The 24466-nt window shown below is 44.6% G+C and overlaps 1 protein-coding gene across 3 annotated transcripts in view; it reads left to right on the plus strand.

The window, feature by feature from the left end:
- Positions 1 to 24466, plus strand: part of LOC141107985 (fibronectin type-III domain-containing protein 3A-like) — a 140148-nt gene that overhangs the window by 94503 nt on the left and 21179 nt on the right. For all 3 annotated transcript variants that reach the window (XR_012235993.1, XM_073599112.1, XM_073599113.1), the window contains exons 9-18: positions 1004 to 1063; positions 1626 to 1764; positions 3096 to 3149; positions 3474 to 3595; positions 6250 to 6424; positions 6643 to 6729; positions 8559 to 8697; positions 9995 to 10063; positions 10261 to 10379; positions 15641 to 15746. Coding sequence is in view for 2 of the 3 variants with exons in the window: in XM_073599112.1 (XP_073455213.1) it covers positions 1004 to 1063; positions 1626 to 1764; positions 3096 to 3149; positions 3474 to 3595; positions 6250 to 6424; positions 6643 to 6729; positions 8559 to 8697; positions 9995 to 10063; positions 10261 to 10379; positions 15641 to 15746 (1070 nt within the window). In the remaining variant the exon portion in view is untranslated. The remainder of the gene's footprint in view (positions 1 to 1003; positions 1064 to 1625; positions 1765 to 3095; positions 3150 to 3473; positions 3596 to 6249; positions 6425 to 6642; positions 6730 to 8558; positions 8698 to 9994; positions 10064 to 10260; positions 10380 to 15640; positions 15747 to 24466) is intronic.

Below are 24466 nucleotides of genomic sequence, written 5' to 3' on the forward strand. Positions count from 1 at the left end.
TTTTTGGAAAAAATTACTTTAATGAATTAAAAACAAAAAACTAACCAGTAAAGTTAACCCAATTTTTTTGTACAATGTGAAAGATTTTACATCGTGAGAATCGTGATCTTTTTATTCTAAGCAAAAAAATTGTGATTCTCATTTTGGCCAGAATCGTGCAGCTCTATAGCACATCCCTCAGTCTTCTCTTAAAGTCCCCCAATTTAGTGAGCTATTGCTCACCTAATTACCCAGCTGCCTGTCTAAAATCTTTGGGGTCTGGACTTGTGTATGGACTATGCTTCAAATGGCTGGAGATATCTCCCTGAATCGGAAACAGCGCAGTGTAAGACTAGGGGTTAGGGTGGCGTGGGAAAAAAAAGTATGGATAATGTAAGTAATGGAACACAGCCACCATTACTGCTCGAAGTATAACTGCAGAAGTTTAACAAGCTACACCCCAAAATTTTACCTCCAAGGGGGGGTTGGAACCTCTGTCAGGTTTTACCGCACCTTGTGGCCCTTTTGGGGGGATATCTCCTCACTTCCTGTTCTTGAGAATGTCATCAGGGCAAGACATGAGAGGCAATTTTCAAAAAGTGACCCAGACAGCTGTCTACTTTTTTTTTAATTGTAGACTAGGGAAAAATTATGAATTATTGCTTCCCATTAGCGGATTTTCCTTCTCTTTTGGTCACTTTTTTCTCCCTCATGAAGCTTAGCCAGCAATAACAATCTGAATAAAGGTTATGGTGGTAGCCGGGGTGTGAAGCCTATGTGCTGTTCATATTAGCAGGTCCAACTTCCATACAGTGTCAAAAGCTAGCTTTACAAACATATTTGTGAATTGTATCTTAAAAATAACTTTGCTAGTCAGTATGCACAGGGAGGATAATGTATTATTGCTGTATTAGAAAATTGAATTGTATTGCAACTGTACTGTCTGCCCTCATGTTTTAAAGCATTGTGCAAACTGTTGGCGCTATATGAATCCTGTAAAATAATTATTATTATTTTTGTATAGAGGAGAAGCTACGACATGTACACTGACTGACCTTCGACCAGCAACCGACTATCATGTCAGGTATATATCCTGCAAGACCTACAGTCATTATCTTATAAATAGAACTTGATATAGGCTTGTGCTGAGCAAATCATTTATTCGGCTATATTTGGGGCAAGTATTTTATACACTTTACATGTGCGTTAATCCTTCCTCATGGGATTTTGCATTGTGATATCTTTACCATGGCCGCATAAGCACCCGTACCAGGGCCAGTTTGGTTAGAAGTTTTTATTACCCTACCAATGTGTTGAAGGAACCAGAACACCTGGGGGATGGCACAAACAAGAACATACAATTTTCCTTTTCTAACCCTATTGGTCACCATGCTGCCAATGGTTACTGGTTAGACCATGACTGGGTGACCTGTTTTGGTATTTTTGAATAATAATAGATTTTCCTTTTTTTGTTTTTTTTGTTTTTTTTTCATAAGGAGTGTGCACCTACTACTACATCATTATTATTTAGTTACAAAGAATGTTGGCTACAGCAAATGCTTAACTCTGCATATGAATATTTTTACACTTTGTTTTTTTGAGATGATGGTTTCCTTCAAAAAAAAAAATTTTTTTTTTTCATTTAGGGTATCTGCAACATGTCTGCCTTTAGAAGGATCCATTTCTGAATTAGTGAGTTTTACTACCGAAAGCTGTGAGCCAGATTCGCCAGCACCACCAAAACTTCTCACCCGCACCCGAAATTGCCTAAATCTACAGTGGAAGGTAGGCATACACCTCTAATAGTATTCTGCTCTCATGATGCCAGATTAAAATATTCACTTTTACTCATTGAAATGTTTTTTAATATAATGAGTTTAAATCCTATATCCTCAGTGAAAGGTAACACATCTGTTAATCGTCTGTCCCTTTAAAAATTCTGGGTTCAATTATTAACCACTTGCTGACCGCGCAATGTGCATATACTGCCAATGTGCGAGCCGGCTGTACAAAATGGTGTATATATACACATGGTTCTGCATTTCTGGATGGGGGGCGCATGCCCGTTTCATCACAGCACATGCAGATCACCGGGTCCCGGCCAGTGATTGAACGCCGGTGATCGGCTCGAAGTCTCACAGAACACAGCTCTGTGAGTGTAAACAGCACAGAGCTGTGTTCAGTGACAAGGGATCTAGTTGTTTTTTTTGCATCGCCCTAGATGTTAACCCCTTCCTGCTCAGTGTCAGTACAGTGACAGTGCATATTATTAGCACTGATCACTGTAATAATAGCAACTTGAGATATCCGTGCCAGGTAGTCCCCACTAAGTTTTGTTTTCTAAATAACAGTCTGGAGACTGTAAGATTACCATTGGAGAGTGAAAATTGATCCATTGTGGTGGACATGAGGAGTGATTTCTCTATGCTTTTATATTCATCTTTGAGGTGAGCAGGCACTTTAGCTGGTGGAGGTGTGCACTGAATATTGGTCCTTTTGAGGACGAACACACACATCGGTTATTGTTTCGGAAGCATTGACACAAAAAAACTGTGTTTTTTTTTTTTTTTTCTAATTTTTTGACATTTTTAATTTTGAATTTAAAATATTTTTTTTAACACAAAATGTTTAATATAAATTTTGTATGCACATTTAATGACAGCGCTGCACTATTTAGAAAACAATATTACATTTGGTGTGGTGTATCACTGTAAGTGTTCAGCAGCTGTGCAGTCACATATATCGGTGATTTTACACATTTACCTTGTTATAGGAGGAAGTAATTTTATTTTGGCGCTGATTGTTTTTTTTCACAATTTATATTAGTTCCCACTAAGTGTCAGTGTCAGATTGCACACTGTCCCGCTATAAGTTGCTGATTCCCGCCATTACGAGTATAAATAAAAATTCCAGTATATATCCCATAGTTTGTAGACTCTAGGACTTTCACGCAAACCAATCAATATACACTTATTGGGATTTTTTTTTTTTTTTTTTTTTTTACCAAGGACATGTAGCAGAAAACATTTTGCCCAAAATTTTGCTTTGTCTAGAATTACACTTTAAAGTTTTCACCCTTAGTCATTACCAAAATGTAAAATCAATTTGTTTTACAGGCTTCGAATGACAATGGATCAAAAATAAATGGCTTCCTCTTGGAATGGGATGAGGTATTCATGTTTAATTATGATATTCTGTAAGAGGCAGATTATAACAGTAGTTTAAAAATATTAAACATATATATAATATGTAATATATATAACATCTATAAAGGCACTCCTGCATGAAGCACGGTCTGCATTTTAACTGGCATGACAACATAACCCCAATATACTTTTCCACTGCTGTCCCATTACAAGGAAGACAACTGCTAATGTGTTTTAGCTCTTGATTTCATCAGGTTATTTTGTTAAATCCTTTCCACAAGTGTAATTCTCACAGTAATTGGTTGTGTTTCAGTATTTGTATTCACTGACATGTTTTCCTTCTTTAAGGGTAAACAAGGGCCATTTAAAGAATGCTACTTTGGTCACCTTAAACAATACAAGTTAACAAAACTGTTGCCTTCTACAAGATATGCCTTCAGAATAGCTGCCAAAAATGATATTGGAATGAGGTAAGCCAAATTTATAACAAGCCTTACTGTACCTGTTTGTTGAACTTAAAGTGACACTAAGCTCTGGTTTAAAAAAAAACTCTATTAATGTATGCATTAACTAAAAGAAGTACCCTCTCTTGCTCTCAGGCTCCTCCAAATCTCCCAATCCCTTTTTTTTGTTTCTTATTTTTTGCTGTGGTCCAACTTCCTGTTAGGGCCCTTTCACACTGGGGCGGTTTGCAAGCGCTATTGCACTAATAATAGCGCCTGCAAACCGACCCGAAACAGCCGCTGCTGTCTCTCCAGTGTGAAAGCCCCGAGGGCTTTCACATGGAGCGGTGCGCTAGCAGGACGGGAAAAAAAGTCCTGCTAGCAGCATCTTCGGAACGGTGAAGGAGCGGAGTATATACCGCTCCTGCCCATTGAAATCAATGGGACAGCGCGGCTATACCGCCGGCAAAGCGCCTCTGCTGAGGTGCTTTCCGGTGGTTTTTAACCCTTTCTCGGCTGCTAGCGGGGGGGTAAAACTGCCCTGCTAGCGGCCGAATTCCAACAGGAAAGCGTCGCTTACAATAGCGGCGCTTTACCGCCGACCCCACCCCAGTGTGAAAGGGCCCTTAGAGGATGCTGCATGTCATCCATTTTTCCGCTTTGTGTCAAAATGTAGCCACACTCTCTTGTGCACTGCACAGATGGATTAGGGACTGTGGGGATTTGTAGTGTGCATATAGCAGAGCACGTGAATACACAGGCAAGGTGTACACAGCATATATTCTTCTCAAATGAAATGTCCACTGATATATAAGCAGCATTACTGATCTTCTGAAAGTGCTAGCTGCCTGGCTGTCATGTTAACTCCCCGGTTTCAATAAGTCCTGAGTGACAGACACAGCCACTATGCTGATTAGGTATTCTGTAGTTTGCTTTTTCTGGGTCAGTATTAAGGCCTGAGACTGCCAAGCAACTAGTGTGAGCTCCTGAATTTGACTTGTATCAGCCTCTTGTAATCTTTGCTGTTGTCTTTATTGGTCTGTACTGTAACAGTGTGATTCCCTTCTGCTGTGGAAAATAGCAGTTAGAAACTCTAAGCTTCATTCTGATTGGTGGCTGTATTATTGAGTCTGACAATTTACAGTAAAATGTTTATACGTGAGCACTCTTGACACATGATTACTTAAAGTGGTTGTAAACATTTTTTAACTATAATAAGGCTTACCTGTAGGTATAGTGACTCCTAAACTTGCTCTGTGTAGGAGATATTCACAATGCATGCAGCCGGTGATGTCACCAGCGCATTTGCTCTGATGGGACGGCATACTGTCTCCTCAGAGCTCCATACCGCGGTCCATAATGTCATCGCGGCTCGGCCAATTGAACAGCCTGAGCTTGGAAGAAAGACCCGGTGAAGATGTAAGCCCAATCGGCAGTGACAGTGCGCTGCTAGAGGGCTTTGTTCCAAGGTAAGTATTTCATGCTGTGCTGGTATGTGATGCATGCTAGCACATTATGCCTTTGCCTTGCAGGGGATTAAAAAAAAAAAAAAAGTGTGGTTTACTACCGCATTAAGTACAAGTACTGTATATACTCGAGTATAAGCCATGGCACCTAATTTTACCACAGAAAACTGGGAAAACTTATTGACTCAAGCATAAGTCTAGGGTGGAAAATGCAGCAGCTACTGGATAAACAGTGCCCATTTGCAGCCTCACTGTGCCCATCTGCAGCTGTACCTTTGATAACTTAAACAGCGGGTGTCTCCCGCTGTGTCATGCAATCTGTTCGGCGGCCATCCACTGTAACAAAGCCCCGCCGCCTCCTCGTCCGTGATAGACAAAACACTGATTCGGTTTCCCAGCATTGTATCAGTGTTCCATCTATCACGGACGAGGAGGAGGTGGGGCTTTGTTACAGTGGATGGCTGCTGAACAGAATGCTTGACTCAGCAGGGAGACACCAGCTGTTTAAGTTATCAAAGGTGAGGCTGAACCCTTACTCGAGTATAAGCTGAGGGGGGCTTTTTCAGCATAAAAAATGTGCTGAAAAAGTCGGCTTATACTCGAGTATATATGGTACATAAAAACACATGCGAGTCTGGTTGCTTGTAAATATAAAGTATTAATTAGAAAAAAACTGTGACTTTAAATGTTTGACAAACGCCTTTCACTTTCTCCCAGCAAATTAAGTTTTTGAATGAACAGTGCTTGTGGTAATGCATTGTGCAGTGTACTCAGCATATGTTAGATGCCAAAGAGTAGAGCCTAGTGTAGGATAATGCAAAGCCACTGCAAGAGTTGCATCGTTACTGGCTGCAGTATGACTGGAAAAGGAAGGCCGTGGCAGCTGAGGAATCTTGGTAGAAAGATGGTATGAGTGACTTTGTTGTAGCAAGAAAGCAGTGTTGTCATAACTGGAACAGTGCATACTCAGCAGGAATTTTTCCATAATGTGCAAGTCCTCCTATTAAACCCTCAGTCACACTCAAAAAACAAATACTATCTCAATTTTTTTTTTTGCAAACATTTTCTGGGAGAGAAAGTCCCCAATGTTGAGGTGTACGGTCGTTTAACATATTACTGAATAAAAGAATTGGTCATAAGGCTATCAACTGCAGTTTTGTGATTAGTTTGGGTTCTCAGAATAAAACATATAATGTGAATACATTTATCTTCTAGTGGATTTAGTGAAACAGTGGTCGTCTACACAGCAGGGAGTGTGCCACCTGCCCCATTGCCACCAAGACTCAGACAAGCGGGTATCACTTGGCTTTGTTTAGAATGGAGTCAACCCAGTGAGATGACCTCAGATGAGACACTAACGTATATCCTTGAAATGGAAGAGGAGGGGTCGGTACGTAATCTTGTAAACATTTTGATTTCTTCAAGCTTAGAATTTAACAGCTGCTCAGTAATGAGTTTGTCGCCTAGAAAAAACTGCCATCATTTTCTATTGATATAATATTGCTCAGCTGGTGGTGGGTATTTATAATTAAGTTGATTATTTTTAGAAAACCATTCTAAACTAAAATCTAAGAGCTGAAATTTAGACATGCATTTTCTTTATTTCAGGGTTATGGCTTTAAACCTAGACAAAACAGTGAAGATCTTATATGCACTTTAAAAAATCTGAGAAGAAATACTTCATTTAAGTTTAGGGTAAGTTATTACCTCATTTTGATGTTAAAGAGTCCTTAATCTTCATTTTAAAATTTTTTTATGTTTGAAATCAGAACTTTGTGTTGTCCTCAAAGCTGGGCTGATTCCCTTTATTGTGTTGCTGGTTTAGAAATTAAAGGGTTCTGTTTGGTTGAATGCCCTTGACAACACCGCCAACAGTTTTTATTTTCCATTCTCTTTAACACGTTTACTTGGCGTTCACCTCCTTGCATTTCCTTCCTATTTACCTTAAAAAATGTAGGCTTTGTGTAAACTGCACAGTGATCACACTCTTTTACTGCAGTAAAATCATGTGTGCTATGAAGGATTTTGGTGGGTCACCTGTCAATACATTAAATTACACCTTTTATCACACCTAAGATTTCAACTTTAAATTGTTGCTGAGTGACTTGCTGACTTCCTTAGGTATTTCCATAATAGAACATACCAACATGAATTCTGAAATCTGCTCTACTGCTACAGGTGTTGCCCTTGTGCATTTTCTATACTTTATTGTGCATAAATAACCAGGAGTGTCTAGCTGAAAGAACAACCTTATGGCATTTTATGAAGGGCAGTGACAAACTGCTACAGAGAATTTCACCACTGAAGTTCAATATAAGAATCTAACAAGATGTTTTAGGCAGTCACAGCTTTTTGAAACCAAATAGATTAGCTTTAGTTCTACTTGGCCTTCAGCTTCCATTAACTAGTTATCTATTCAAAGTACTACTCCAGGTCAGTTTGGCTGTACCAACCAACAGTAGGGGCCAGGCAAGTAATGAGAGTCATACACTCTCCAGTTCACAGCCACTGGTAAACATGCTGCACACATCGGCGTTTTGATATAAATTTATTGTTCGATGCAATTCTTAAACTCCATTGGATTCTCCCCAACATAGGGATTAAATGTAGAGCTCTTTACCTTTAAAGTGGTTGTAAAAGCAGAAGGTTTTTGATCTTAATGCATTCTGTGCATTAAGATATAAAACCACCTGTGTGTAGCAGCCCCCCCCCCAAATACCCCCTAATTACCTACCTGAGCCCCACCTCTCTCCAGCGATGTCCATGATCCTCTCTGCCACTCAGGACACTCCTCCTGAGACAGAGCAGCGACGCCATTGGCTCCCGCGGCTGTCTGTCAAAGTCAGTCAGCCAATCAGGGGAGAGGGGTCAGGTCGGGGCTCCGTGTCTGAGTGGATACACGGAGCTCTGACTCAGTTTGGGTGCCCCCTGTAGCAAGCTGCTGGCTGAGAGGCACTCAAAGGGAGGGGCTACGAACAGCTAAGAGAGACCCAAGAAGAGGAGGATCCAGGCTGCTCTGTGCAAAGCCAACTGCACAGGGGAGGCAAGTATAACATGTTTGTTTTTTTTAAAAAAAAAACGAGCCTTTACAATCACTTTTTAAGCCCTGTGTTAGGGCAAAATGTATTAAATAAGAACTCTGGTGAAAGTTTTTTTTCTTTTTTTTTTCTTTTCCCATGCAGTGGGGCTATGCTCACACCGCATGAGTTAACTGTTCATTTTTGCCTAGGGGTGATGAGAGCTGAGATATTCTTATCTAATCTTGTGATCCTGCGAGCAGAAGTCTGGTCCCCATCTCACCTAACCTCCGCCATCCTCCTCCATGCAGTTTTCCAAAGATGTACCTTTTTATAAAAAAAAAAAAAAAAAAAAAGAACTAGTTCTTAAGCAACAGTCAAGTCACTGTGACTAGGCCTCAGAAAGAGCATCTTAAGGAAATGTTAAGCCAGAGAGTGGTGATTCAGTGATCACCCACTGGGACTGTTGTAATACTGTGTATATATAAATGTTTTTGTGTCTTGCAGGTATTTGCGGTAAACAGTGAAGGCAAAAGTAGTCCTAGCGATATAGTAGAATATTCAACGTCTCCTGATAAGCCAGGTCCTCCATGCAAACCAAATACAAAGGGAAAGATCCATGCACACAGTATCAAAGTTATATGGGGTAAGTCAAGTCCGCCCCCCCCCCCCCACCTCTCGCTTAAAATAAACTGGTGCTTGAATATGTAAGGCAAAGCAACATGCTCCCCTGTAGCGGCTTATACTTTCATTTGCACCCCTGCCGCTCTGAGATTATGAGCAAGAAGTTATTTGACACTGACACAGTACTCTCTCCCTGTCCCTATATGAGAATGCTGGATGCCTAATCGGTCAATTTTTAAGCTCCAGTACTGTCCCTTGGGAAGTAGGGGAGCGAGTCAGACACCTGCTTATCCAGAAATACCATGTACATCACTTTACTTCATTGGGCAAACCAGACTGGGAATAAAATGAAATTCTTGCTTCTCACTGTGGGCACAAGTACAGATTCATTTGAATGTTTGTGTCTAGTGACTCCTACGAGGGACTTTCAAGTCAAAACTGGGACTTTTGAGTTTAAATAATAAAAAAACAAATTTCTAGGAGTGGAAACTGTATTTATTTTTCAACATACTTCCCTGCTACATTTATACACCTATCCCAGCGTTTAATGCCTGAAAAACTTTGGCATAGAAAGATTTGTTAGTACGCCTGAACTATCCTAGGACAGCCTGTTTGTGATTGTGTTCACCTTTCTGACAGAAAGATTTGTCTCTTGTGCAATTGCACGACGATGTGTTGATTATCCAGGATCAGGCATTCCACAAGCTGAATGTTCACAGGAATGACTGCTGTGTGCTGGGACCTACCATGGCTGGGATCGTCGCTGATGGATGTACGGTCACCTTTGACATGTGTACACCATTCAGATGTCTTACTGCGGCTAAGCGTCTCATCACTGTACTGTCCTTGAAGTCTTCCGTAGATATCCATGGGTTTTACGCCTTCGTTCACAAGAAACTTCATCACTGCTCGCTGTTCTGTGCATGAAAAACACTGTTGTCTGCCATCTTGAATAATGGTCTCTGGACTGGACCGCGACATGTGCGCTGCCTATCAGTAATAGGACACACTTGCCACTTACTACTGTGTGTAGTATTGCCACGCTAGCATCCCTCTTTTATACCTGTAAAATGAAAAGTCCCGGTTTGACTTGAAAGCCCCTCGTAGTATTTGTGGAAGATGCCAGGAGCACCATACCACAAGCAAGGGTGGCTTTCTGCATAAAATGTAGTTATCCTTTATTAATATTTATTCATTTGACAGTTGCCACTCCTAAGTGGTTCCAGAAGAGGGTGGACATCCACCAAAACAAACTCATATAATTTAGGACTGATTCCTCCCCGACCCCCCGTCTTATTTTTATTTTTATTTTTTTCAAGATGTTCCAAAGGACAATGGTGGCTCAGAAATCCTTCAGTATTTCCTTGAAGTTGCAGAAAGTACAAGTGGTGAGTAGCTTGTGTGTTTGTATTGTTAAGGTTCAAGCATTGTGCTTTTTAGAATGTTTTTTCAATTCTATCTCTTCTGTCTCTGGTCTAAAATCTTTAAGCCTTTTTCAGCTACTATACATAAAGTAATTTTAATCATTGTTTAGCATTTCTGAAAATTCAGTAGTTCCATGGATAATTTTTTCCCTTTTTAACAGGTAACAAATGGGATTTGGTTTACAGTGGGTCCTATAGAGAACATGTATGCGATCATCTCAAGCCTGGTACTTTCTATAGATTCCGAGTGTCCTGTGCCAACATTGTAGGCTCAAGTCAAGTAAGTGAATCAATGTATTACAACGAAATTAACTTTTTTTTAAATTATTAATAGATACTTTAAGCTTTTTAATGGCTTTATGTGTATTTTGGAAACCTATTGTCACACTGGCCTTCGTGATTCTTACAGCTAGTCTGTTCTTTAATTGCTGGAGATGTTCCTCCTTTTTATATATCTCCAAGATGGGGCATAGATAACTTCTTAGATGTTACAGATCTCATCTTTTGAATCTTTGAGATTTTATATATATATATATGTGTGTGTGTGTGTGTGTATATATATATATATATATATATATATATATATATATATATATATATATATATATATATGTACTCTTTGTTATATTGCAGCCATTTGCTAAAATCATTTAAGTTCATTTTTTCCCCTCATTAATGTACACACAGCACCCCATATTGACAGAAAAACACAGAATTGTTGACATTTTTGCAGATTTATTAAAAAAGAAAAACTGGAATATCACATGGTCCTAAGTATTCAGACCCTTTGCTGTGACACTCATTTATTTAACTCAGGTGCTGTCCATTTCTTCTGATCATCCTAGAGATGGTTCTACACCTTCATTTGAGTCCAGCTGTGTTTGATTATACTGATTGGACTTGATTAGGAAAGCCACACACGTGTCTATATAAGACCTTACAGCTCACAGTGCATGTCAGAGCAAATGAGAATCATGAGGTTAAGGCTGGGTTCACACTGGTGCGACACGACAGCCGTCCTACTTTGGATCCGACTTTGCCCTGCGACATGAAGCCGGCATGTGTCCGACTTTCAATGAACGGGGATCCGACTTGGATCCCCGCCAATGCCGGCACTGTGTTTGGTATGAATCTTTAGGGGGGAACTCCGCGCCAAATTTTAAATAAAAAACCGGCATGGGTTCCCCCTCCAGAGGCATACCAGGCCCTTGGGTCTGGTATGGACCTTGAGGGGAACCCCCTACGCCGAAAAAACGGCGTGGGGGGTCGCCCCCAATCCATACCAGACCCTTATCCGAGCACGCAGCCCGGCCGGACAGGAATGGGGGTGGGGACGAGCGAGCGCCCCCCCCCCTCCTGAACCGTACCAGGCCGCATGCCCTCAACATGGGGGGTGATGCCTTGGGGGAGGGGGGCGCGCTGCGGCCCCCCCACCCCAAAGCACCTTGTCCCCATGTCGATGAGGACAAGGGCCTCTTCCCGACAACCCTGGCCGTTGGTTGTCGGGGTCTGCGGGCGGGGGGCTTATCGGAATCCGGGAGCCCCCTTTAATAAGGGAGCCCCCAGATCCCGGCCCCCCACCCTATGTGAATGAGTATGGGGTACAGCGTACCCCTACCCATTCACCTAGGAAAAAAGTGTCAATTTAAAAAAAAACACTACACAGATTTTTAAAGCATTTTATTAGACAGCTCCGGGGGTCTTCTTCCAACTTCGGGGGTCTCTCCGGTTCTTCTCCACGCTCTCCGGATCTTCTGCCGGGCTCCTCCGCTCTCTTCTGCTCTTTTGCCGCTCTTTTGCTAAAGCGGAGGAGCCCGGTCTTCAATCTTCTGCCTTCTGCCTTCTGCCTTCTGCCTTCTGCCCTCTTCTCCTGATGTTGACACGACGCTCTCTGGGGCTAGAATGCTCTCTGTGCGCTCTGCTCTGACTTATATAGGCGGTGACCCCGCCCCCTTATGCCGTCACAGTCCCTGGGCATGCTGGGACTGTGACGTTTTAGGGGGCGTGGTCATCGGGTGATGACCACGCCCCCTAAAACGTCACAGTCCCAGCATGCCCAGGGACTGTGACGGCATAAGGGGGCGGGGTCACCGCCTATATAAGTCAGAGCAGAGCGCACAGAGAGCATTCTAGCCCCAGAGAGCGTCGTGTCAACATCAGGAGAAGAGGGCAGAAGGCAGAAGGCAGAAGGCAGAAGATTGAAGACCGGGCTCCTCCGCTTTAGCAAAAGAGCGGCAAAAGAGCAGAAGAGAGCGGAGGAGCCCGGCAGAAGATCCGGAGAGCGTGGAGAAGAACCGGAGAGACCCCCGAAGTCGGAAGAAGACCCCCGGAGCTGTCTAATAAAATGCTTTAAAAATCTGTGTAGTGTTTTTTTTTTAAATTGACACTTTTTTCCTAGGTGAATGGGTAGGGGTACGCTGTACCCCATACTCATTCACATAGGGTGGGGGGCCGGGATCTGGGGGCTCCCTTATTAAAGGGGGCTCCCGGATTCCGATAAGCCCCCCGCCCGCAGACCCCGACAACCAACGGCCAGGGTTGTCGGGAAGAGGCCCTTGTCCTCATCAACATGGGGACAAGGTGCTTTGGGGTGGGGGGCCGCAGCGCGCCCCCTCCCCCAAAGCACCAATCCCCCATGTTGAGGGCATGCGGCCTGGTACGGCTCAGGAGGGGGGGGGGCGCTCGCTCGTCCCCACCCCCATTCCTGTCCGGCCGGGCTGCGTGCTCGGATAAGGGTCTGGTATGGATTGGGGGGGACCCCCACGCCGTTTTTATCGGCGTAGGGGGTTCCCCTCAAGGTCCATACCAGACCCAAGGGCCTGGTATGCTCTTGGAGGGGGAACCCATGCCGGTTTTTTATTTAAAATTTGGCGCGGAGTTCCCCCTCAAGAACATCTGAGCACAAGTCGCGTGCCAAAGTCGGATCATGCAAGACGGCAATCCGACTTTGATCCGACTTCAATGATAGTCAATAGACTGAAGTAGGATCAAAGTCGGACCAAAGTAGTACAGGGAGCATTTCTAAAGTCGGAACGACTTGTGTCGGACCAGTTAGGACGGCTCCCATAGGGAAACATTAAATTTCACACGTCATGCGACATGAGCTCCCAATGTCGGAGCGTTTGTCGGACCAGTGTGAACCCAGCCTAAAGGAGCTGCCTGAAGAGTTTAGAGACAGAATTGTGGCAAGGCACAGATCTGGCCAAGGTTACAAAAAAATTTCTGCTGCACTTAAGGTTCTTAAGAGCACAGTGGCCTCCATAATCCTTAAATGGAAGATGTTTGGGACGACCAGAACCCTTCCTAGAGCTGGCCGTCCGGCCAAACTGAGCTATCGGGGGAGAAGAGCCTTGGTGAGAGAGGTAAAGAAGAACCCAAAGGTCACTGTGGCTGAGCTCCAGAGATGCAGTCGGGAGATGGGGGAAAGTTGTAGAAAGTCAACCACCACTGCAGCCCTCCACCAGTCGGGGCTTTATGGCAGAGTGGGCCCGACGGAAGCCTCTCCTCAGTGCCAGACACATGAAAGCCCGCATGGAGTTTGCTTAAAAACACCTGAAGGACTCCCAAGATGGGAGAAATAAGATTCTCTGGTCTGATGAAACCAAGATAGAACTTTTTGGCCTTAATTCTAAGCGGTGGAGAAAAACAGACACTGCTCATCACCTGTCCAATACAGTCCCAACAGTGAAGCTTGGTGGTGGCAGCATCATGCTGTGGGGGTGTTTTTTAGCTGCAAGGACAGGACGACTGGTTGCAATCGAGGGAAAGATGAATGCGGCCAAGTACAGGGATATCCTGGACGAAAACCTCCAGAGTGCTCAGGACCTCACACTGGGCCGAAGGTTTACCTTCCAACAAGACAATGACACACAGCACACAGCTAAAATAATGAAGGAGTGGCTTCACAACAACTCCGTGACTGTTCTTGAATGGCCCAGCCAGAACCCTGACTTAAACCCAATTAAGCATCTCTGGAGAGACCTAAAAATGGCTGTCCACCAACGTTTACCATCCAACCTGACAGAACTGGAGAGGATCTGCAAGGAGGAATGGCACAGGATCCCCAAATCCAGGTGTGAAAAACTTGTTGCATCTTTCCCAAAAAGACTCATGGCTGTATTAGATCAAAAGGGTGCTTCTACTAAACACTGAGCAAAGGGTCTGAATACTTAGGACCATGTGATATTTCAGTTTTTCTTTTTTAATAAATCTGCAAAAATGTCGACAATGTTTTTCTGTCAATATGGGGTGCTGGCAAGACTTAGGGTGGTGGGGGCCCCTGGGCTTGAGTCACTTTCGGGCCCTACCTTTTCGGGCCCTAGCTGAAAGCTGAAAAATGGCCTGGGCAGGAATGGGGTGTAAGTGCCCTGTAGGCAAGTGGTTAAAGGCTGAATTTTTATGTAAATAACAAACCTGTCATACTGTGGTTTTGCACATGGCATCCCTGATCCTCCTTTTCCCCGAGTCCCCCGATGACGTTCCTGGTCCCTCCCTCCTGCTGAGGGGTGCCCGAGTAGGGTCAGTCCTCAGCCGCTGCTCTGTCTGTCCATACAGACACACAGCGCGACTCACCCCCCATTGGCTCACTGGCTGTGATTGACCATAGCGGGAGCCAATGTCTGCCAACGAGGAGGCACAGACCCCCTGGAGCCACTGCTCTCATGCACATCACTGGATTGAGATGGGGCTCAGCTAAGTATTAAGGGGTGCTGGGGGGGCTGCTGCAAACAGAAGTTTTTTTTCCCTTCATGCATAGAATGCAAAACCGTAAAAAACCTAGAGCATTTACAACCACTTTAAGAATTTTGTCATTTTAACTTGTTGAAAGGTGTGCTGCGCTTTTGTCAAATATAAGCAAGGATGGAATGCGAAAAGATGATAACATGATCACATTATAAAGGACACACATGCCAGAGTTTGTTTAGTTTATTTCTTCCTAGATAAGAGTCCTGCCATGTATAATGATACTCTTTACTGTAAAAATAATGATAGACTTCCCCTCTTCTAGTATAGTATCCAGATAGCCTGTTAAAAGCTGAGCCTCAGAAAGATAGGGGAAAAACCTCACTGATGAATGCAGTCATGTATTAAAAAACAAAAAAACTGAATTTGACTTAATACTATTCTACTATCCTTCTACTATCCTTCTATTATTCTCTGCACTACAACACTCTTGGGGAAGCAGTAGGGGCCATTTAGATGTGCTGCATGGACATGTGCTGACATAATGACAGGATAAGAGAGATGGGCTCATTGGTCTACTGTTCTTTCACTGTCAGACTGGCTGTTATACTGCAGGCAGTAGAAAAAGGTAAGGTCACTAATCTGGCTCTGCTATCTGGCAGGGGTTTTTAATTGTAGGACCGGAGGTACTAAAATACAAATCCTTTAGCAAGTAAAGCAGTCCCCATATTTAAAGCTGATTACATGGAGTTTAGCTTTACCAACTGTATATTATAGGAGGCAGTGATGACTTTGTTATGAAACAGATTGTATAACGAAAGTGTGCCATATACAATGAGTCTTTCCATTTCTTTATAGGTTTCTGATACATTAACAGTACAGACAGCCATTGTCCCACCAGGTCCATGCCATCCACCTCGGTTAGCTAGCAAAGCCAAACCCAAGGAATTAAGCCTACAATGGGGTGAGTTTTAGCTCCTTTTCTTTCTTTTTTTTTTTTTTGTGAGTAACTTTTGCGTACTTGTGACAGATCCAAAGTACAAGTGCAGTTGCTGCAGGCCTAAGATCCACCAATAGTGCCGGGGGGGCCTAGCAGTGTATTTTTAAAGAACCAGACACAGATGGCACACGCTGCTATAACCTGCCTAAGTCACAACAGTCCTCAGTCTTCTTTAACACCTTCAGGTGTGTCACCCTCTTCTGTCTTATCCAGAGAAAAATTCTCTGACACCAAGTCTGAATTTATGGGGCTGCAGCTACTTTTGTGCAGTCAACTGAGGTTGAAAAGGATTGTAACCTATTCTCTTTTCAGAAGCTGGTGCTGGAAGGCTGCATCTGCAGAATTTAAACAAATGGATACCATCTCAGTCTTTATTAAAGCAGTCTGCACATGCCAACACCCTAGGAGTCTTCTGCTTAAGCTATGCCTAAAGATTCCAGCACCTGAAACCTGTTTTGTACAGTGATAGGTCTATTCCAGATAAAGTCCTCCACCCAACCATATTGTCCAGCAAATATCCTATTGAGGCAGTGTCGGTAAAAAAAGGGGCCATCTCAATAGTGGACATGGCCATTTCTCGACTTAACAAGACTGAATGTCCTTGTAAAGGACAACCCAGTGCTTAAAGACCCTGTGGATAAGGCTATATTTTCCCTTTCCGTCATTTCAGGACAGCCACAATAGAGAGATAGTCTCCTCCCCTTCCTCTGGAAACACTGCGCCAGCCCATAAAATCTCTCCTCCCCTGCCAGACCTCAGTTATTAGTGTTTCCTCCGGTGGGGAGACACTGTGCAGAGGAACCAGGCCGGGTGCAGTCAGGGAGACTGTGGCCTCTTTCTAAGAAAATCATCCCTAGGGAAGCAGGGGCTTCCAGGATGAAGAGTGGCGGTACATACCGCAGCTGAAAGCCACCCCTTCCTTGCCGAGCGCGGCATCAGGTCGTGGGGGACCCCTATCGCGTCCACAGGGCCGCAGCAGGGAGACAGTCCGCTCTCCCCTGTATCCATACAGGCCGCAAAATTTGGAACCAGCGGGCCGGACGACGGGTGACGTCATTTCCGGCGGGGGGGCGGACGCTTTCCCTTTGAACCGCGACTTCCTGTTCCGGGTCGCGGGGCTGATAGGGGGCCGGGCTCAGGCTGGAGTGAGTCGCTTCACATGTACACAGTGTGAGACTCTACACAGGCAACCACCTGCAGTCATGTCTGAGGCAGATGCTGCAGCTCATTCGGACGCTGTCTCCAGCCTTCCAAAGGTAAGAGTTCCCTGGGGAGGGGTCCTCTCTATCTAAGGTTTGCTCTCCCTCTTGTATGGTTCCTTACTTAGAGGGAGGGCAGTCCCCCTGGGTGGTCAGGGGGTGGGGGGGTGAGCGCAGTTCCCTTAAGATGGATCTGGTACTCCCCCAGGGTTGTTTCCACTTAAACTTGCTGGAAGTAATATGGTTTTTTTGTATGTATTTTCAGAAATCTACAGAAAAAACAAAGTCCACTCATGTCTCTAAAAGGAAGTGTGCCTCTTGTAGAGACAGTTTAGGGGAAGCATGGACTAAAGTTTTGTGTAAAGAGTGCATAGACTCCCTGGTTAAGGAAAGGGAATCTGAACAGCAGTCTGGGTTGGCAGCTTCTGTGAAAGAGCTGTCATCCACCTTTTCATCTTTTAAAACCTTTTTTGAGACGTTCAAGCTTCCCTCTAAACCCATTCAGCAGGACACAACCCCGCCTCATGCTCAGGGCTCTGCACCTGCCAGATCTACCAAATTAGTTATGGCAGAGGAGATGTCAGGCCCTCCGGGGTGGAGCAGAGGCAACCGGACAGTGGCACGTCTGATTCCCATGAGGAATCAGAAGGGGAGGACCAGGACGGGGAGTCCAGGAAAATCTCCAGGTATAAATTGTCCCTGGATGAGGTGGAAGATCTCTTGGGGGCAATATATACAACCCTCGGGATACACGAGGATAAAAAGCCCCTATCTCTCCACGACCTTATGTATAAGGGCTTGGGAGATCAAAAAAGAAAAGTTTTTCCAGTACATGAAGTACTGGTGGAAACGATTAAGAAGGAGTGGCAGGATCCTGAGAGGAAACCCTTCTTTTCTAGCTCCCTTAAGAGAAGGTTTCCATTTTCAGAGGATCCAGCGTCCATTTGGAATAAAAATCCCAAGTTGGATGCCGCCTTCTCTCAGGTCTCTAGACACACAGACCTGGCATTCGAGGATATGGGGGTGGGAGGAAGACTGGGGGCCTTCCTTCCACAGTGGGAGACCCTCTCACCCAATCGATTCATCCTGGGGGTCATAAGAAGGGGGTATCTCTTGGAATTCTCAAGACCACCCCCGCAAAGGTTCCTTGTTACGAAGCTTCCCAGCTGCACAGCAAGGGCCGAAGCTTTGGTGGACGCCCTGAAGGAACTGGAGATTCAGAACGTAGTTCACAGAGTACCAAGGGGGCAGGAAGGAGAGGGGTTCTATTCCCACGTATTTGTGGTGAAAAAGCCCTCGGGGAAATTCAGACTGATTCTGAATTTAAAACCCTTAAACAGGTCAATTTGCTACAAAAGGTTCCGCATGGAGTCAATCTTTACGGTCAGGGCCCTGCTACCACACAACTGTTATATGGTGTCTCTGGATCTCAGAGACGCATATTTACACGTCCCTATCGCAGAAACCTCCCAGAGGTTCCTCCGTTTAGCAGTAGACCTGCAGGGCACAATACTGCATCTGCAGTTTCAAGCGCTGCCCTTCGGGCTATCCTCCTCGCCCCGCATATTCACAAAGGTACTGGCAGAGGCGTTGGCCTTCCTGCGACTCCAGGGGGTATCAGTTATAGCCTATCTGGACGACCTGCTTCTTTTTGCAGTATCCCCAGAACAGTTGATCAGAGACCTCGATCTAACCAAGAGGGTTCTAACAGGTTTGGGGTGGCTGCTGAACTTAGAAAAGTCCAGTCTCATTCCCTCACAGCGCATTGTGTACCTGGGGTACCTGTTGGACACTACGCTCTCGAGAGTTTTTCTTCCAAGGGAAAAAATTCTAAAACTGGACAGAGCAGTTCTCTCCCTCCAGTGCAACCATCTGGTGTCCAAGAGGTCCATAATGTCAACATTAGGCCTTCTAACTTCTACTCTTCCAGCAGTGCAGTGGGCAGGATTACATTTTCGCCCCCTACAATCATATGTACTAAGAGTATGGGACCACAGTCAGAGGGATCTAGACACCTTAGTACAGGTTCCCCATCAAATAAAGAGATCTCTTTGGTGGTGGAGGAAGGAAGTGAACTTGTCACAGGGACGTCTGTGGCTCATCCCAGTCCCACAGATCCTAACCACGGATGCAAGTGGCAAGGGCTGGGGGGCACATCTGGGATCCCTTCTAGCGCAGGGCACATGGAAGGGCGACGAGCTGCAGAGATCTTCCAATTGGAAAGAGCTGAGGGCAGTAGGCCTAGCTCTCAGATTCTTCAAAAAGGAACTCCAGGGCCACCATGTACAGGTACGGTCGGACAACTCATCCACCGTGGCCTATATAAACAAGCAGGGAGGCACCAGGAGCGGAAGTCTGCTGGCCCTAGCAGAAGACATTCTAAGCTGGGCCGAGTCCAACACTCTCTCACTCTCAGCGGTTTTTCTGAGAGGGGAGAGGAATATAATCGCAGATTTTCTCAGCCGGAGGAGTCTAAAGGAAGGAGATTGGGCCCTCAACCAGGAGGTTTTCAATCTCATATCCGAGAAATGGGGACCCCCGGAAGTGGATCTTTTCGCTTCAAAAGACAACGCGAAAACCCCCTGTTTTTTCTCCCTAAACGCAGGGGAAGGAGCACTGGGAGTGGACGCATTATCTCAGAGTTGGCATTTCAGGACATGTTATGCCTTCCCTCCTCCGGTACTATTACCGGCGGTTCTGAGGAAGTTTCAATTAGAGAGCACCTCTCTTATTCTGGTAGCTCCACATTGGCCGAAAAGGGCATGGTTTTCAATCCTCAGTCAGTTAGCAGCGGAACCTCCCCTTTTCCTTCCACCTCGAAAGGATCTTCTGTCGCAGGGTCCAGTCCTCTGCCCACAGGTGCAGCAGTGGAAATTAGCGGCCTGGCTACTGAGGAGGGTATATTAAGATCCAAGGGGTTTTCAGAGAGCTTGATCTCTACCCTCCTCAACAGTAGGAAAAAGGAGACCCGTAAGATTTACAAAAAGGTCTGGCTCCTTTTCAACAAATGGTGCATAGAAAACTCCTTCTCGGTGCAGAGTCCCGTAGCTGTGTTGGAATTTCTGCAGTGTGGAGCGGACAAGGGTTTATCTGTAGCTACCCTTAAAAGTCAGGTTTCAGCACTCTGTGCTTACCTGGAGAAGTCTCTGGCTACCAATCCATGGGTGGTCAGATTCTTTAAGGCACTGTCAAGACAGAGACCTACCAGGGGTCCTCCCTTTCCCGGGTGGGACCTATCTCTGGTTTTACAGAGCCTTACGGGAAGTCCCTTTGAGCCATTGGGCAAGTGCCTGTTAAGGGAACTTACCCTAAAAACAGTATTTTTAGTTGCAGTGACAACTGCCAGGAGGGTCAGCGAAATTGAGGCGTTATCAATTAGACCTCCTTTTTGTGTTATTTTGCCAGACAGGATAGTCCTTAAGACTGATCCAGCTTTTTTGCCTAAGGTGGCGTCAGGCTTTCATAGAAGCCAGGAAGTAGTCCTACCCTCGTTTTGTCCCAATCCTTCAGGTGAAAGGGAACTAAAATTTCATTTTTTAGATGTAAGGAGGTGTATCCTACAATACCTAGAGATGACTAAAACAATAAGGAAGTCTGATTCTCTATTTATTTTATTTTCTGGGGCCAGAAAGGGTCTCAGAGCGTCCCGACGCACGATTGCCAGGTGGCTTAGATTAGCTATTGGGCAGGCATATTCTTTAGCAGGGAAGGAGGTCCCTAGAGGCATAAAGGCACACTCCATCAGAGCAGTGGCAACTTCCCAGGCAGAGAAGGCTGGAGCAACGCCAGAGCAAATATGCAAGGCAGCGACATGGTCCAGCTACTCCGCTTTCGTTAGACATTACAGAGTGGACCTGGTGGCGGCAGGTGAGCAGGCTTTTGGGCGAAAAGTTCTGCAAGCTGTAGTCCCACCCTAATTGGTAAGTGCTCGATTATCCTCTCTATTGTGGCTGTCCTGAAATGACGGAAAGGGAAAATTAAAGTTACGTACCGGTAACGTCTTTTCCTGTAGTCTTTCAGGACAGCCCTAGTTACCCACCCTAAGCTTGGGGGGGTCTTATTAAAGACCAGAACGCAATATGGTAATGATATTGATTGGTATGTTATTAATGTGTTCTTGTGTCTCCCCAGCTGGCCGGAGGTACTCTTGAAAGAACTGAGGTCTGGCAGGGGAGGAGAGATTTTATGGGCTGGCGCAGTGTTTCCAGAGGAAGGGGAGGAGACTATCTCTCTATTGTGGCTGTCCTGAAAGACTACAGGAAAAGACGTTACCGGTACGTAACTTTAATTTTCCCACTTGCGTGTCTGTCCTGTGTTGCAACCTGCCATTGCGGTCATGTCCCACTGCCAGACCTTATTTGTCTGGTCCAGGAATGTGTCTCTAAATCCTGCAGCTATTCTAACTGATCCTTCTGTCCTCCCGCAACTGGAACTCATGCCTGTGGCCCTATTCTCCTTCTGTATTGATGGGCTAGCAGATATTATATGCCAAATCTCCACAATGGTCCTCCTCTTGGTACATATGCAGAGGACCCTTTTGCTCAAATGTTGGTCTTCAGAGCATCAATGCAGGAAACGCCTCTTATGTATGCTTTTTGACGGGGAATGCCTCTTTGACAAATTCCTTGAACAGCTTGATGAAGGCTGACACTGGGGAGAAGTGTACCCTTTATCCTCAGCAAAAGAAGTCAAAACCTCAATCTGAGAAACCCTCTACATTCGAGGCTCAAAAAAGTTCCTTAGTTTCTCCCAGGCCGCCAGGGCAAAGCCTGGTTCTCTGTTCTATCGTAAGCCCTGAACCTCCAAATCCACAAACAAGTTCTTCTCACAATGAAGTTGGTGGCACCCTCACTTGTGAGAGGGGATTTTAGCAGATCTATCAGTCAGTGTCCAACAGACTGCCCAGACCCTACAGAGTTTTGTGTGGATCCTAAAATTTCCAGAAATCTGTGCTGTAACCATTTAATCACTGAGTATTTAGACGGGATCCTGGATCTGGCCCCGTCTAAGGTTTTTCTTTCACATGATAAACTGCAGACTCTCCATTCTCATGTTTGAACAATCTGGGAGCCAACCAACTCCCTCTGCATTTGCATGAGGGATTCTGGGCTTAAAGTGGATGTAAACCCTCACATATACCCAGTGAAGTGAACAGCCTCAGATGATACACAGGGATGAAACAAATCTCCCTACATAAGTTTTACATGCATATCTGCTGTCTTCAGCTCTATATATTCTTTAGAAAGTTCAGATCGTGTTAGGAGATTTTCTCTTCCTGTTCAACATGGCTGTATGCCCAGGCTTCACTGCAAAGACAGATGATTGGAGGAAAGGCACACACCCCCTCTCCTCTTAGGAAGAGACTTACAGATCTATTCGTTCAATAGTTCAGCATTCTGCTAATCTATAGCCTCCTCCCCAACACAAAAATCAGGCCGCTTTTATCACCTGTGACGGACAGCTTATCAGAAGTTCTCATGCTGATAACAGAAGAACAGAGCAGGAGACAGCTACGAACAGATAGTTCAGATAGTGAGATAAGAAAACACTACAGATATGTGTGCCCAGCTCACACTTCATGAATCTGGTTTACATCCACTTTAATGGTGGCTACTTTTGAAGCCATTACATTTGCCCAGTTTTACGCCAGACCTTTGTAATTTAACATTATGCCTGTACGAGACAAGCAGGCTCAGACTGTGGCATATGCTGTACCAACAAAACCAGGCTTGCCATGGCCTGGTGGATGACGATTCAAACACTGGGGTTGGGTAAATCTTTCCTCCTACTGGTCTGGAGGGTTCTGACAGGTGCCAGCCTACTGAGCTGGTGAATAATCCTGGATACTCTGTAAGTGCAAGAGACTTGATTGTCAGCAGAAGCTCATCTCCAGATCAGTGTTCCTAAACTATTTGATTATCCCTTCAATGCTGAACCTCTCGGTTTGCATCTGACTGCGCCCAGGTTCGGGCACCCTGTCCCTAACCGCAGGTGACTGCTTGGTGTGCGACTACATGCAAACAGCAGTGGCACCTGTCAGCCTGGCAATACTTTGTACAAGTTGAGCGACCGCAGTTAAAATCATGCACCTGCCATTCTAGCCGCAAGAATCTGCAGATTTTTGCCATAGAATCCAGTGTATGTGGCTAAATGGTTGTGTGAAAGTCTCGTAAAGGTTGTAGCTAAAATACAGTTGATATGCAGGATTTTCCAGCCAAAAGATTTTTTTTATTCTGTTCAGTCTTTTAATTCAGACATCCCTACCAGATAACACAGCCAGTTCCTAGACTTAGTACAAAAACACACCCTGCCTTGTCACTAGACAAGGAAGGAAACAGCAACAGTCTGAGGTAAGCCTCTACACTTTCATTCCCTCCACCCCAACCAAAGTTGAGCATTACTGAAAGTGGATGTCAAGACACATTAAGTTATGTTGGCTAGTTCCATATATAATAAATGTAGTTAAATATTAAGAAACTTTATTGGTTGAAAATATATTTTTAACCGCTTCAGCCCCAGAAGATTTTACCCCCTTCCTGACCAGAGCACTTTTTACAGTTTGGTACTGCGTCACTTTAACTGACAATTGGTGGTCACGCAATTGTGTACCCAAAGGAAATTTGCGTCCTTTTTTTCCCCCACAAATAGAGCTTTCTTTTGGTGGTATTTCATCACCTCTGCAGTTTTTATTTTTTGCGCTATAAACAAAAAGTGACAATTTTGGGAAAAAAAAAAAAAAACCTTTTTTAATTTTTGCTGTAATAAATATCCCCAAAAATGTTTTTAAAAAACAAATTTCTTCATCAGTTTAGACCAATATATATTCTTCTACATATTTTTGGGAAAAAGAATCACAATAAGCATATATTGATTGGTTTGCACAAAAGATAGCCTCTACAAACTATGGGAAAGATTTTTGGCATTTTTATGGCATTTTTATTTATTTTTTACTAGTAATGGTGGTGATCTGCAGTACTGCGACATTGCGGCTAACAGATCAGACACTTTTGACACATTTTAGTGTCCATTGATGTTTATACAGCGATCAGTGTTATAAAAATGCACTGATTACTGTGTAAATGTCACTGGCAGGGAAGGGTTTAACACTAGGGGGCAATCAAGGTGTTAACTGTGTTCCCTAGTTAGTGTTTCTAACTGTATGGAGATAGGACTGACTGGGGGTGGAGGCATATCGCTGTTCCCACTTAGTAGGAAAAAAACGATGTCTCCTCTCCCCTGACAGAACAGGGATTTGTGTATTTACACACACAAATCCCCTGTGCTGGCGCTCGTGCCCGTGCTCCCTAGAGGCTCTTAAAGTTACAACATACCTATACGGGGTTTCGCCCAGCAGAGCCATTTTGCCGACGTATATCGGCGTGAGCCGGTCGGCAAGTGGTTAATTTGTTTGGACTTTAGGCCATAACTACATCATATGTAAAAATGTCTATAGCAATGACAGCTAAAGTGTAGTTGTACCGCCAA

Source organism: Aquarana catesbeiana, linkage group LG09, assembly GCF_042186555.1.
Source record: "Aquarana catesbeiana isolate 2022-GZ linkage group LG09, ASM4218655v1, whole genome shotgun sequence".
Classification (NCBI taxonomy): domain Eukaryota; kingdom Metazoa; phylum Chordata; class Amphibia; order Anura; family Ranidae; genus Aquarana; species Aquarana catesbeiana.